Source organism: Halyomorpha halys, unplaced genomic scaffold (assembly GCF_000696795.3).
Source record: "Halyomorpha halys isolate HHAL.00 unplaced genomic scaffold, Hhal_1.1 Scaffold813.1, whole genome shotgun sequence".
Taxonomy (NCBI): domain Eukaryota; kingdom Metazoa; phylum Arthropoda; class Insecta; order Hemiptera; family Pentatomidae; genus Halyomorpha; species Halyomorpha halys.
This window is the reverse complement of record NW_027113046.1, coordinates 399,100-416,139: the sequence shown is the minus strand read 5'-3', so window position 1 is coordinate 416,139 and position 17,040 is coordinate 399,100. Positions and strand designations below refer to the sequence as shown.

At 28.1% G+C, this 17,040-nt stretch overlaps 1 protein-coding gene across 3 annotated transcripts; it reads right to left on the bottom strand.

The window, feature by feature from the left end:
* Positions 1 to 376: 376 nt before the first annotated feature.
* On the bottom strand, positions 377 to 17,040 carry LOC106686384 (protein bric-a-brac 2). Of its 3 annotated transcripts, XM_067050684.1 has the most exons (6): positions 16,861 to 17,040; positions 15,917 to 16,545; positions 15,644 to 15,709; positions 13,115 to 13,196; positions 9,535 to 9,600; positions 6,965 to 9,431 (listed from the first exon to the last, which is right to left on the bottom strand). In XM_067050684.1, exons 2-6 carry the CDS (start codon positions 16,511 to 16,513, stop codon positions 9,193 to 9,195), a joined length of 1,050 nt encoding a protein of 349 aa, XP_066906785.1. In that variant the 5' UTR covers positions 16,514 to 16,545; positions 16,861 to 17,040; the 3' UTR covers positions 6,965 to 9,192. The 3 variants fall into 3 exon arrangements, with proteins under 3 accessions (XP_014285149.1, XP_014285148.1, XP_066906785.1); XM_014429663.2 differs by lacking the exons at positions 6,965 to 9,431; positions 9,535 to 9,600 and adding an exon at positions 377 to 4,004 and having other exon boundaries at positions 16,861 to 17,038; XM_014429662.2 differs by lacking the exons at positions 6,965 to 9,431; positions 9,535 to 9,600 and adding an exon at positions 378 to 4,007 and having other exon boundaries at positions 16,861 to 17,038.

The following is a 17,040-nucleotide window of genomic DNA, read 5'->3' as shown; positions in this document are numbered from 1 at the left end:
TCATAGAATTGTAGATAGGCTCGTTTAACAAATTTTTAGATTTGTATCCACAACAGAGTGGAATTAAGTTGTTATTTTAACCCCTTTGGAACTAGCAAGAATGGTCTGAATTTCTATCTGTTGAAGAGCACTACCCTAAAACGTTCGACACATGAACCCCATCAGATTCCTACCAAGTATGCATGCCATTTAAAAATGGATCATAGGATACATTTTTCTTACAAGGTTGATATCCCAAATGGAAATTGACACATTCTTACTTCTACACAAAGACACTTAAACAAAAAAAAAAATAATAGGATGAAAAATTAGAAGAAAAAAAATACAATTTAAATATATATATATTTTTTTTTTTTAAAAAAATAATACAAAAAAAAAAAAAAAAAGAAACTATTATAGACAATGTTTGCGTCAGTAGTTTAAGACACATGTTAAAAAAGCTTAAAATTTATTGCAATAATACTTACACTACAATAACTCTATTCATATAGCATTAGAGTAGCAAGAAAACATTCAGCACTAGAAATATAATTTCAACACATTTCTATTATTTTGAGTGTGTTCATGTATTTTTGCATATACATATACATTTATATACTTTATGGTTATTTGTTTCTCAATATATATTTAGAATACTAGCGTCTACAAACTACTAAGTTTTACACACAGCATATAAATACTAATTACTAATTACACTTAACCAGGAACTTTGCATTTTACCATTTGAACGGTATTATGTTATCCAATTGGTATTGAACATCAAGTAAGTACATAAAATACTTATTATCTTCAAAAATTATAATAAAAGGAGTGACCAGAATTGATGGGGTAATCTTCAACACGCTTGTATTTAACAATTAAAAAAAAAAAATCTTACAGATAACATAAACACACGATAATAACAAGGCCAAATTAAATTTAAAAAACAAAACAGAAATAAATAAAATTGAGGTATTGGTAAATAAAACCTGAGGTTTTTACCTAAATGGTGTTTCAGAAAAGATAACCTCTAGCCGCCAGAGATTCATAATATATCACATACCTATTGATGAGTTGTGAAATTCAGAAAACTTTCTCACAAAAACCGTCATTAAAAAACTATTTCTGAATACACAATTCTTGAAAAATTTGCAATTTACTTTATTATAAAATTTAATTGGTGTTTTTAAAAATGACTGTCAACAGTTATAAATGGTAAAATTTACATTTTTTTTTGAATCGACAAAAAAAGTGATAAAAATATATATAATATAAATATAAGCATTCAAACAGTATATGACACGAGTCATAATAATAACTTTTATATCGTTTCTTAAAATATCCTCAGTTTTCAATAATCCGAAGGCATTAATAGTTCATAAAAATCAATATTACAACTACAATAGACTACAAATGAATTATTTACAAAACTTGCTAAAATGTTAAATTATAGGTAATAGATATCTTACACAATCAACCATATGAAAATTAGTTTCATATTTCATTTTTTTTTTATAATTATTATTTTTTGTATAAATGATGATTATTCCCTGTTATGGTAATTCTTAGTATTTAGGGAAAACAATGGTAAAATCTCTTCAACTTTTACATACATATATAATATATATAAAAATAAAGTTTTTTTTTGTTTAATAATTGGAGCCAAGACTGAAAATGTGTCTTAAGATGCGAGTATTTTCTGCGAAACAAGGTGGCCTCACATTTAATGAATAATTACAGACCACTACAATAAAAGGCTTTGGATGACCTAAAATTTATGGTAAAAACTAAAACTATATGTACATAATTTATTTTATACTTAAATACATTTAAAAAAAAAAAAGAAGAAAAGAACAAACATTCAATACATTAATTAAGCTTTACAAAACATTAAATAAAATTTTAAATTATAAATTTACCAAATAAGTCTTTCTTATTCATAGCTTTGCTGGAAGAGAAAAACATAAAACGCGGGTTCAAGTTAAAAAAGGGAACGGAATAATTACAATTTTTACAAAATTGACTTTATGCCATGTCAATTTATCCCTGTTAAAAAAAATTAGAAACTGTAATAAATACCATATAATACTAAAAATTACAATTAAAACATTTAAATAAAAATAAATACTAAAACATTTTAAGTTCCCTTTTTTCAAATTAAGATCAATTAGCCATTTGATTCTTTAAAGGCCCAATACCTCTGAGAACTTCCTTTTTAAAAACAACGTAATTTCACCTTTGAGCAATTTAAAATTCTTAAACATTACTCTTTCAGGCAAAAACTTGAGGAACTATGTGACATTATAAAATAGAAGACACATCGGTAAAGACATACCTGCTATTGACATATAGACATTTTTCCTTCTAAGATTAATTTAAGACATTTCTTGTTCAGAAGGAAAAATGGTTTTTGATTATATGTTAAATTATTAAAACTCAATATATAAAATAACCTATTGAGTACTGAAAATTATATTTTTTTTTTCTTGAGGGGGAGGACAAGACATTAACATGCTACGGAATGGTTTGACCTAAGGCGAATATGAAGATATTTAAAAAAATATCAAAGGATTTAAATAATATATAAAATAAATAAAATAAAATAAATTGGTCAAAGATTAAATTAGATTATTTTTAAAAAAACACAAAAATCGTAGACATCACAAACAAACACAAAGACAAAATACATAAAATAAATCATATAAATATATGCACAGATTTACACTTACACCAGAACTAAACACTAATAAGAGATCACTTTCCTTAAAAAAATATACAAAATTCTAAAACAAATCAGCTAATTATGTGATGATACTCGTATAAATAAAAAGAAATGATAATAATTAGAAAAAAAAATCATTCATAAAATAAATAAATAAAATTTGTTACATAGAATATGTTTTTACTTTTACTTTTTTTTTTTTTTACAAAATCACTATCAATCTCTGATTACGATCGACAACTGACCGTCATAATGGCATGTATAAAACGCTATAAACTTTAGTAACTACATTTCGATATCTACTTATATTATTTATAAAATATTACCTCATCCATCAGACGTTATCTGTACACAAACTAGGAACCACTAGACAAATTGAAAACTCCTTTTAAAAAATTAATAATATAAGAGTTAATACAGAGTTTTAAATCATCATACATACAGCTAATACTCCATCGATTCCCATAAACATCAATGTCAAATTTGTCCATTTCAATTTTTTAAAATCTCATACACACCTCTTTAAACACTCTTGTCAGAACTTTTTAAGACCAATCAATGTAAATTTGGCCCATCCAATGCATCAGTATTAATCAATTTCTGGAACGTATTTCATTTTTGATTGTCGAATAATACCAGACTAACTGATATTACACTTAATGTTTAGTAGTAACACTGTACACACTGTTCATAATAGCTCCCAGATATTTGGGATTAGCTTACGACTAGGAAAACGAGAGCTGAAATGATTGGCTTTCATCGTACTCTTTAGTAGAAAATAGATTACTATAACTAGAATAGTCAATAGGTGGTGGTGGGGCGAAGAGTTAGTACCCTGAAGGCTCCTGTTTAAAATACGGGTTCTGGAGAGACATGGTTGGTGGTGGTTGCTGCGAGTAGCCCATGGCCTGGTGAGGTGGTGGCTGATGAGATGGTGCCATGCCAGCGCCGGGCTGTGGTCCCTGAGGTTGCTGTGGCGGCTGTCCCATGCCACTCCCCGGTCCTCCTCCTTGTTCCAAGCCCTGTGATATTCTGCGTCCACGTCTGCGAGATGGCAGCATCCCTTTCCTTGCCATATAAAATCTAATAGTCGACATAGGAATGTTGAAAGTCTGAGAAGCTTTCTGGAAAGTCATTCCTTTGCAAATAGAATCAGCAGCACTGAGAAGTTCGGCATCAGATCTTCTTATCCTCTGAATCTTACCAGGGTTTTCGTTGTTGCTAGGTGATGGTGTGGTACTGTAGTTGGAGCTTTCAGTCAATATAACATTGGGGTATCCGTTGTTCAAGTTCCAATGGTTTCCTTCTGGAACAGAGGTAACTCATAACACATCAGAATTTTGACTAATCAAACAATGATTAAACAATTAATAAAAAATTTAAGAAATAAAAATGTATATAGATTGTAAAAAAAATAATAATAAGTATCCGTAGTTATAAAGAGCAATAACATTCTGTGGATTATTTATTAATCAATCCTACTTAAAAACATCTTAAAAAATATGAAATTTCTGTGAAATAGATTAATATGCTTAACTTATTATCAGTACCATCTGTAAAGAAAAAGTTTACTAGGCTCATCACAAAAATTAGTTAGGTCCAATAACTGGATCCTAAAGTTCACTTCCACATCATTTATAATTGGCCAAATTAGAAATGAAAGTGGTAGGAAAATTTTACAATTTAAAATAATAAGACTTCAATAGTGTCTCAACTTAATTTAAATTTGAAACTACAATCTTCAATCAATCAAAAGTTATAAGCTTCCGTTCAATTATAGGCACAACAGTTATAATGGTTACATCTTTTGAAATGTCCAATCTTCAACATTATTGTTTAAGAGTTTTAAGGAACCCTAGAAACTACAATTTTTAAACTAGAGTTTTTGCATTGTAAGTAACAAAATAAATAATTGTTTGTCAAATAAGAGAATCAAAACAGATTCCGTTAATTTCTGCTCTAATTACTAATTTATTCAATTCATTAATTAGTTTACTTAAATTTTATCAATAGCACCTATGAAACTGGCATTTCATATGATACCACCGAACAATTGCTCAATATATAGAATGTCACTACTACACACGTTCACAACCCCTAACCTCTAAAATTCTCAGAATTTCGATTCGATTTTCACTGTGTCCAACGTTTTTGATCCCATATGTCTTGAAGGCGTGAATCACCAAAAACTGAAAACTATTCTTTATGATATGTGCTTGTGAACAGTGCAGAAAATAAAAAAAAAAAAATCGTTTTAGAATCTAATTTCTCATAATTTGAGTTTCCTCGACCAGCCAAGAATACTAAAATGACTCATCAATTATGTTAACAGATTCTTATTATTATTGGATTCTAAAAGATTTCGTTCTGTATGGTGTTTCAAGTAGCAAAAAAACATATAAAATTGTTTTAAGTTTATGACAATTTATGCCTTGCAATTTAGGCCAACCCTATACAAGAAGCCGGATAAATAGTAAAGCATATCTGGATAAGAAGACTCGATGGAAGAGCCTTTTAACAGATGCAGGAGACTTTGACCCCTAGGAAGCTGTTCTGAGAAGAAACAGATGGAAAAAAAAAAAGGGAAGTCGAATCTGAGATGAATAGATGGAATGAGTGCCAATGCCAGAGTTCCTAGAATCGGGAACTGTTGGGCTAATGCTAAGATCCAATAATGGATTGTAATCCTCAGCATGATGATGATGAATGAATAAGAAGGTTTCAAATAAAATACATTGAAAATTTGTTAAAAAATTTTATTATGAGGAGATTCTATGTTAAATTAAATTAAAGCTAATTCCTCTGAAAAAGACATATCCATTGATAGGTAAACCACTAATACCAGTAGTATTATTGTCTCATGCTAAAATTAACATGAAATAATGCCCACTAAATAAAATCTAATCTTTAAAATACTTTATTATAATATAAAATTCACTTAAACAATAACATTAATGTAGGAAAACGATAAATCACAGTCAAATCATTAAAAAAAAAAAATAATAATAATTAATTATTATATTTCTAAGACATATAATGCAAATATTCTTATTATGAATATTACACTCGCCTAATATAAAAATTGTATTTATAAATTATAATTTACAGTTCAGAGATTCCCAAATAGTTGGTAATACAGGAACAATAAAAGTACAGTTCAAGTTATTCTTTAAAATCACATATTCAATGATAGAACTTATTACTGAAACAGTTTATTCAAAAACGAATACAAATTTTTGGACTAATTCATTGCATAAAATTAAATACTGTTAAGAAACAACTTTTTTATTAAACATTTATTCAACATGAACTTTGCAATGAAACTCTTATACAAAACAATATAGCTTCACTTCTGTAAGGACATTCCCAATACGAATCAGATCTGGAATGTAGTCAGTCTTATGCAAATAATTGAGTATTAATAAAAAATTTAAGGAACCCATAAATTCATTAAGAGTATTGGGCACATGACTAAACAATTATTAATCATTACATTTTCTGAAAGTTTACTTCATTTATCAATATCTAAAGCTTATGTAATCATACATTATATAGAAAAATTAAATTAAAATAAATAATTCAAGATGGGAATCGTAAAGAGGAAACATGGACCATAATTACTTAGACCAAAATTATGACATTCGATATTTAACTTTATCAATTTTGAATATAAAATAATTATTAACAATTTTCCAAACAATAAATTAATGCAAATAAAATACTATAAGAACATTTAATATAAAACTCTACTTGGTTGTACAGTTTTAATACTATAGTATAGTATGATAGTATACTATTCAGTGATTGTTATCAAGGTTGTTCATAAAAATAATCTTGTCAACTAAATACAGATACATCAAAGTCTCGATACTCCTAACTAATAACGGCAAAAGCATTCAGATTACTGAAAATTTAGATTTGCAGGAATTTAAAAATATATACACACATATATAAATTTTTTTGTAAGAAGTATGTATCCAATATCTTTAAAACATTAAGAATGTTAATATGTACCAGTAAAACATAATTCATCTTCAAAAACTTAATTTTCACATAATCATATTTTTAATAAAAACAAAAATTGTTTATAATATGTGTAAAATTCATAATAGAAAAAATAAAATAAAAGGTACACTTTGTTCATTTACTTTAAAGTAAATATTACATATATTTAAGAAAAAATTGTTTTTCTTAAACACATATTGATGTGAAAATTAGGTTTCTAAAAATGAATTATGTATTGCCGGTAGGTATTAACCTTCTCATTATTAATTAAATTTTGAAGTAAATTATTATTTATGATTATTAATAGATATTAATTATTGCAATCCATTTCAATAATAGAATTAGAATATGAATAAAACTTCAAAAACATATTTAACAGCATTATTAAAATTGTTCACCAATTTCAAATATCACTTCTCATCAGAAAGAAATATAAAATAGCTATTTTCTAAAAAAAAGAACAGTGATCCAAAAAAATTAACTGAAGATTGGTTTATATTAGCCTGAATTTGGATTACAACAGATATGGGCTCATAATTTCGGAACAATTGTCTAGATATATCACTGTTTATAAATTTAACAAGCTAAAACCAAATATAAGAAGAAACATCTGTTTATCACATATTCATCTTAAGAGTGCATGCATGTAAGTGGATAAGAATCATTTTTGACAATGATTTCATGAAGACTAGAACAAATTTTGAGTCCTTGCACAATAGGAAAGAGCACCTAATTAGATTTCATAAGTTAATTTAGATAACTACACTTCCAATTATATATTTAATCTTACAGTATGTATTTGTGTAAATACATACATGTTGTAGCCACACATTTCTATAAAATAACACTAATGACTGATAAAAATCATTACCATTAATAATTTTTTAAAATAGAAAAACAAAACAGATTGGATCTAGACAAGGATGGAAGGAGTTCCATGTTCACTGATAGAGACAAACTAATTTCCCTTGTATCTATTAATACCAATTACACTGGATATCATTTGCAACGTCCTCAGATATAACCATGTATCATTTAAAGTGATGAATATTACCAGACCTGTGATTCTCAAAGCCTTAGCAATCTATTTTTCATGAGATATCGCAACCATGATTATAAAACTGATCGATCATAACAACTAGGATCGGTTTTAGAGACAATGTTCGAGGAACTCATAGGAAGATCTTGCAAAGAACCAAAATTTTTTGAAGAATGTTCCAATTATTTTGAACCCATACTCTGAAGAGGGAAGGGATTAATTTGATTCAATGAAATGTTTATTGCTTAGTTTTATTATTTTCAGTAGAGGAAGTGCAACATGTTTTAAAAACAAACTTTTACCGTGTAGAAGTTTCATATATGCTATTATTTTTAAAATGGTGACTATCAACTTAGGTAAAGAAAATAATGAAATTCTACCATATCATTAATTTGAAAACAGGAACTTAATACAGATCTAAAAGCGGAAATAGGATTTGTTAAAAATTAAGAAAAAACACAAAGAAATCTGAGTGCTAATGCAGAAAAGGTTTAAAAATGTAAGAAGCAACAATATCCTTATCTTTTCTTCTGCTAGTAATACAAATTTCTTGAGATCTATTCCCTGAAGTACTGGACATTCTTTAGAAAAATAAATTGCTTGAGATATAGTGGCAGTATGATTGCATGGAATTCCAACCTACTTCACATTCATATGATTGGTTATTATGACGATCGGCTATAGTGACTGAATATGCTTGATCCTTTGGAGGTCAATATAAGCAATATCTAATGTTTTTACCTCTGAACCGAGTTTTATTGCTAGGAATGTATAAAATTAAACTCTTCAATTTAAGTGAGGATTTAGTAAAATCAATTACATTAGTCGTTATATCAGACAACAAAGGGGTTCAGATGGATCTTATCCACCACCTCCAGAAGAATCCAGGAATATATGATGCAAAGAGTAGGAAAGACCAAATACCCTCATACCAATCAATACCAAAGAATCAACAGTCTCAGCCATTTCAGATAAATACCAAAGAATCAACTGTCTCAGCCATTTAAGATAATCACAAAACAAACAAGAACCACAAGGAAGGAAGTCTTTTAGACCACAATACTTAAACAGAGGAGGGACAGGAAGAAATATATATTTAAAAATAAACTTGGCCTATATATCGTTGATTGTTTGGGATACAGGCCTTCTCTAGAACCCTTGGAGAATGAAACCTACTACTTATTTGTAATACCCTCAATAAATGACTAGAATTTTTAATGATTGGAAATTAAAAAACCTTAAATATAAATTATACAATACAGCATAAACTTATTTAAACAGCAAAGATATCTTGCCAAGATGACAGTTCTATCTTATTGAAGGCTATCCAGTTTTAAATGTGAACTTCCAGAATATTACTACAATCAGTCGAACTTAATATCACAGAAAATAAGCATTAAAACACCAATGATTATTCACAGCACATAAATGGAAACTTTAACGGTAATCAATTGCTTCTAGAGAAAAATGCCATGACTTTAGCCCGGTATCGGAGGGTGGTCATAGGAATGCCATGGTGCCTCGCACAGGCTCTAATGGATGAGAATTTGCCCAATTTAAGGTCGAGAACAGCTCTCTCTAACGTTTCTTGAGAATACTGTTTATACTGATGCTGCGTGGACAAGAGGTGAGCGTACTGCTGTAGGACTTGGATTTTTTGACTGCTTCCAGCATCACTTGTAGCACCTTATCAACAATAATGAAAATAACATTTAGAAGATTTCAGGATTGTCAAAAGTCTCTTATACTTCAAAAGGTGATAAGGGCACCAATGCTACAAAACACTCACCTCGATAAGGTGGAGAGCGCACTCTATCAATCCTCCATTCGGAATGTCTGGTAGGTCTTTCTCCAACTGCTCGTACCACAATCACACAATTTTTTAGGAACGAACAGGGTTATTTCCTTTGTTTATATTATCTTAAAAAAATTGATGATCTAAGCTAATAAAATAAAATTTTGTACAATGTCTAGATTATTATATAGATAAGCCATCAAGTCAATTATTAATAAGGAGTAACTGTACACCCGATTCCATCTATTAAATATCAAATATTTGACAAAAAGCCATAAGCAAACTTGTCAACTGCATTAATATGTAGAAAATCCATTATATATCTCTCTTTTAGAGAATAAAGTCCATTTTCTACAAATTTATAACAATTAATATATCTTCTAAATTTCATTAAATTAACAAATAATGTCAACTTATCTAAAGGGTCAGCCAGGAATCAGGTAATTAAGGAATAATTGATTGACTTTAAGTAAGATTCAGTGTAGTTTAGGTGGTAACAGCAAAGAAATTAAAGTATTTAAAGCACACAACTTGCATATCACAGACAATTAAATGTCCTTGATGAACATAAGAATGAAGGATCTCAAAACAAGAAAAAAAATTCCCTAAGGTATATCTGTCTGTTAACACTTTATTTAGGAGAAACTCACATCTAAAGATTTTTATAGCGAATTATTATAATAAATAAATTAATATGAGTTCCAACTACCTTTTTTTTAACAAAATGCAAGCACTAATATTCATAATAAATGTCATCTAAAATTATTAATTGAGCATTGAGACAGGTATGGTATATTTCTTCCACAGCAGCAATGGTGGAATGCATTGGATTTTTTATATATTTCCGCTAGGTTAACTATGTGTTAAGTTTCAATTATTCTTCTCCATAAGGAATTAAGGTCATTGATCAGGCTTTAGAATACTTTTGTATAATGTTACGACAAAACCCAGTGGTGTCAGATCTGGAGAGCATGACAATAACACATTCTAGTTCAGTTTGACCACTGCTGATGTGGAAGAAAGATGTTGGGATTGTCCTAATGCTGGAGGTAATCACTTGAAAATATTTAATATCAATAATGAGATGTAGATAGTTGACCGTAGATTAAGGCTTGAAGAAGTTTGTCGGGGGGTGCGGTCAGCAAAGAACAACATACATAAACAAAACAATATTTATTTATTTTATGCCGACGTTTCGACCTGAGTTTCAGGTCTTCATCAGGGCTATAGAACAGAAGAGATAACAACAACATTTAGAGTAACATACAATTGAAAAGGAATAGTATACAAACAAATTTAGAATTATATAAAATATTGAATTAAATCATAAATGATAAAAAATGATAACTGATAATTGAATAGTACAAAATTTTTTTAATTGATTGATATTTGTGGAATTGTATGGTAGTAAATTGAAAACAGTGACTAATATAATATCATGTAGGTAAGAAGATATGTATGATATAAGATATGCAAGTAGTGTCTAAAAAATTGAAAAATTAAATAAATAAATGGAATCTGCAAATTGAACATTATGACAAACAATGAAAATAGTGAGTGGCTTATATCTGAATTACATTGTGAGTATTAACTTATATACCTATACTAAATATATATATACAATAGGAAAAGGTAGTATATGGAGAAAGGAAAAGAATAATGTAAGAACTTACATAGTGGCGTGTAAAGGGAAGATGCTAACTGACTGAAGTAGTAAGAGTTTGTTTTTGACTTCTGCTAGAGTGCGCTAGTGGACTAAGGTTCGAAAAGTACCTGTCAAGAACGACCGTTATGGCACAACAGTTGATATGAAATACCAATGATAAAAAGGTCAAATTATAATTTAAGAGAAAAACATAAAAACAGCGACATGTAAAAATACGGCGCCCAAAGGTCAAACATTTTTATGAATACAAATTAATAAGAATACAAAATATTTTTATATAAACAATAAAATTGAAAATAAATATGGATTTATATTATATATGGATTTGTTTGTATACTATTCCTTTTCAATTGTATGTTACTCTAAATGTTGTTGTTATCTCTTCTGTTCTATAGCCCTGATGAAGACCTGAAACTCAGGTCGAAACGTCGGCATAAAATAAATAAATATTGTTTTGTTTATTTATGTTGTTCTTTGCTGACCGCACCCCCCGACAAACTTCTTCAAGCATTTAATATCAATGTTAGTGTTAAATTTCAATTAAAAAAGTAGTCAGAACACATATTCATTTATTTATTATAACTTAAATAATTAATAACAATGGAAAATCTGTTATTCATAATAACATTTTGTTATTAATATGCATTTAGTTAAAACTGCACACGAAATTCGACAGATGAATATTTATTCATTGTCTATGTGCTTTTAAATTGTTTCAATGGACCCATTTTTTATATATATTTTTTTTTTAATAAAACAAAAAACAATGAAAATCTTTAGACATGACTATCTCCTAAATAAGAAGTTAGCAAACAGACATACCTCCATAAGGAATTATTTTCTAGATTATCTCTATAGGAAGTCTGGTGAGTCAATTCATAAAAAAATTATTTGAGGTTAATGACTTCCAGTTTAATGAAATTATTTTCCTTAAAATTAAAGGAATTATTTTCTTGTTTTAAGATTCTATAATTTATATTTCCAGTTAGGACACTTAATCCTGAAATATTCTGTATATAGTCTTCAAACCACTCTCATCTCCACAGTAAGCAAGGAAGGGTAGAAGCTTACATTACAGTTAACGATTTCTTCTAGTTTAAATCAAAGTAATTTGCAGATTATTTAAAATATTACTTTTGTTCTCATTCCTAAAAGTTATTAGATATTGTATGCCTGTATGTATATAACAATTAAAAAAAAAATTATTAACTGGAAACTTGAGATCCAAAAAAAAAAAAAAAAACAGATGAGCAAGGAAGCTAAAACACCAGAATATAACCTAAGTAAGCCATAGATTTACACTATGACTAATTATTATATAGCAATTGATGCCATAGGGACAATTACTAATATAAACTATAATAGTATTCAAACTAATTAATATATTTCATAAAATCTACATAAGCTGAGGAAAGATGATCCTATTATTTTTTTAAATGAGGTAATGTATACTTAAAGGATTTAATAATATAATTTAACCACTATCAACCTTCAGAAAAAAAAGGGGGGGAAGAAACAATCAGATTATTTAAGAACCTAGAAATGGAAATACTTAGTAGACTCCTCAAGATCTATAATTGCCCAGTAATATTAAAAGTTCACCATAAATAATTATAAGGAATAAAAAAGAAAATTTATCATTCAAGGCAGTTTAAACATGGGTTTAGAATGTTTCCCAACTTTGACAATAAGGGGATAAATATTTTGAGATTGATAAAACATATCATTAAAGAAAACAAAACTCGTATTTATGTATGTTTTTTGAGAATAGTAGTTGCATTGCCAGAGATTAGAACAGAATATGTGCAATAATATAACATTAAATGATAAGATTGAATATAAATATACTATTCATTGCAAAAAATCTGTATTCAGGATAGATAGCAAATATTTCACAATAAGTCTTACCTGGGCTACTATCAAGTTGAACAGATGGTCCAGCGAGAGAATAAGCAGATCCAGTTTCATCTATTTGAAGAGAGTTATCGTCCTAAACCAAAATAATTAGAAATTAAAATATGCTAAATTAAATTCAAATTCGTAACATCAAATATTTAAAATGAAAATATTTATATTTCTAACATGACAATATTTATTCCAACTTTTTCATTGGGTGTTTTGTTCCATAGGAAAACACTATCCATTTCTAAAATGGAGTAGATGAATGTCGAAACCCTAAAATTAGGTGAGATTGTGCCATGCAGGAAATAAGTACTCCTAGGTGGCTTGTTATTTATATGATTCATTTATCCCTTTACAATGGTTCAATGGTACATTTATATAAATCAACAAGCGCTTTTACACACTCCTCAAACACTATTACAAAACTTGCATTATTTTAACAATTCACTGGTGCATAACTTACTTTGTGAATTTTTTTTTTTCTCATAATATAAACAAAACTTTTGTTATTATAAGTGTCATTAAAATAAAGTCACTTCACAGGTTATATCTTTTTTCAATATTTTGTGTACTATCAGTGCCATACTGACAATTGTCAATTTTTGAGAAATAAAAAAAAAGTTGTCAATATTAACTGGAATTAAAAACCAAAAACTTAGTTAAGTAAGTGTTCTTCCTTCAAAGTAACGGGTTCAAATTTGCTACAACTTAATCAATAACAATTATAAATATATATAGAATGAGCAGACAAGATGATTAAATCAATTCTTCTGAGTCATTCTGATATAAAAATATTCCTCAGAAATTATTTCATAACCTTAACATGTCATTTTAAATGAGATACAATAATAAATAAGAATGATGAAAATAAAATCAATGCAAATTAAGATTTTATTACATATAAAAATAAACAAGAAGTTATTTTAATAATACTATCAACAATAGTTTATATGCATCATTCACTGAACCCTGAGTTATCCCCATATCCTTAAGACCAGCTTTAACACAACCCTTCCCCCACTAATCAAGTCAACCCCTTGGCTGTTTACTGAGAGGTTCAACACTAACTATGCTAGTCTTAACTTTACTTTTTATTATACCAAGTTTATAGTAAAACAGAACGATTTTGATTACCGTTCAGTATAGTAAAAATTTAATAGGTTTTAATCCTTAATATAATAGAAGATTACAATTAAAAATTTCGTTTCGCCCAGTAACCTTAACCAGATGCTACAATAACTTTATTCATAAATCAGAAAAAATTAAGGAAATAATCTGAATCTGCAATAAGTTAAACAACATATTAGTTATTACTGGTAATTTTAAATTATTATAATTTATAAATAAGTACAATCTGTAAAAGGATACATTAGAATTTTTAATTGATTGAATAATAAACAGTTTAAAATTGAAACTAAAAAAAAAAATTAATCAAGTTTTAGATAAATTAAGAAAATTTTAATTAATCAGTAACATGATGAGACAGCTAAATAATTATTAAACTTAACAAATATATTATTATATTAAGCAAGATTATTAATAAAAGGCCACCGATTTTTTGCTGATGTCTAGAATACATTTCAATTCATTATTGGGTGGTTGTTTCCATAATTTATGTTTGTTCTGAAGAAAAGCTATGAACATATCTCTCATGAAAATTTTTAACAATTTAAGACACTATTGCCATAGTTTATAATTGTATTCAATTTTAAATTATTACTTTTTTTCCAAATTATATAATAATTATAAACCTAATTATTTCATAAGATTCTATTAATGATAATAAAAGGCTGTACAGATATTATTAGCTAATTAATTAAAACACAGAACAAATAAAATCAGGTTATTTGTTAAATTTTATTTTCAGTTAAGTATGAGTCAATGAAAATTTATATGTAACACTTAAGAGAGTAAACCATTAATTTAGCTTAATTGCAATCTAAAGAGTCAAATTCTTGATGTAATTAATTTAAATGATATATATAGTACACACTATAATACATATCAAGGAATTTGTATATATTATAAATACCAACTATTAATAAAAACAACTAAACATGTTTTATATCATTTATTGTAACTTAATATTTAAATATTCAAAATATTGTTAACGATTAACAAAAGTTTATTTGTCAATTCTTTATAATAAAGATAGCCAACTAACTCAACAAAATAAAGCTTATTAAAAATTTAATGTTTTTCCCCCAATACAAATTTGAAGCAATGTACATTATCTTTAAATTGTAAATAATTTGAAGTACATTCTTTCTAACCCTAGAATGATAAGAGATGCTAAATTGAACTTTTTGCAAAAAAAAACAACAGTAAAATAACTAAAAAACTGCTAACTGATAAATACGTAATATAGCATTAATAAGTCAGTGATAATAATTTGATTATAAATATTTTAAACATTGTTAATACTAGAAGATAATTTAACATAATACATTCAATATCAATACACATTAGATAAGACAATTCTAAATTTATTTCTAAATAAAACAAACTGATAGAACAAAATAAATCAAATCTAACCTGGTAAAAATCGTCATCCAAATCTTCGAATAAACCGTTATCAGCTAAATGGGCCTCTTGCTTAACCTAAAACAATAACAGTTCTCTCAGTTCGCAAGTTAAACTACTATAAATATATGTAAACATACTGATTGATTTATCATATCAACAGAACCAGTTATTTCACTAAAAATACTGGCAGTTCTTAATAAAACAGTAAAAATGTTAAAATTGTAATACTAAATATTATTAGTAATAAGTTAACACAGCTACCAATTAGAATATATTACTTACATGGGCTCCAGATGGTGTTGATGGAGTAGATGTGTGATGTTCATTTTTTGTTTGGTCATGCACACCAGTCTTCATTTGGTTTAAATGGCTTCCTGAGTTGTTAGAATCTCCATTAGGAGGTGTGTTAATTTCTTTTACCTCACTATCCATTCTTCTTTTCTTTTGTCCTGAGGGGTCATGTGCAGCTTCTGTTCCACGGGGCAAAGTTAATTTTTCAGCCATCCCTTGTTCGTGTTGACCACATAACCCTCTCACTTCTAACGCTTCTGCAGCTTTTAGCAGAGAAGCAAGCTCCTCCTGTGTAACATTCACCTCTCCCTTATACATGAAGTCGACCAGAGCCTGCACTTCCCAATATTTCATGTCCTTCATAAATATAATAGGATGCTGACATGGATTTTGTACAAGAAGTTTTTCAAAATATGCACTACAAGCACTCAAAACAACTTTATGACATTTGACCATTCTCGACTCACAAGCAAGGGTAACATCAACAAAATGTTCATTTGTCAATAACTTTGGAAATGCTGACTGAAGATTGCTTTGGTAACTGTTCCAACGAACACAAAACTGTTGTGTTTCTTTTGAAGCAGCCATTATCAGTCTTTATCAGAAGAAGTAATGGCAAACTGGAATAAAAACACAAAAAGTTAATATAATATGTTGTAAGGATTCGTTAAAATTATGTTGCAACAATTAAATCAAGTTATTTGAAAAGTAAAAGTGATTACAAGAATTTGCATACATAAAAATTAAAGAATATAATAAACCTCGTTTTTTATGTCAACAGGGTCTCTCGGGCATTACAAACACTTGATATGTTACGATTAAACATATATAAACTATTAAGCATCAATAAGTTAAGATGGCGACAATCTTTGTTCAAGGGACAAATTCCTGGAATTTGTTGTGATTTATTAATAATAAAAGAGGCTAGGACTTACCTCGGCTAATCCACCACCTGATGTGTTATAATACTGAATAAAATGCGAGGGATCTCTGAAAATATACCATCTATAACTATTGTAGCAATAAAATAAATAAATACGTCCCTTAGAATACACCCCAAAGGTAGAGTAGCGTCAAAACTAGGGGAAGCTTTTCGGAGGACTCGAGGAGACAAA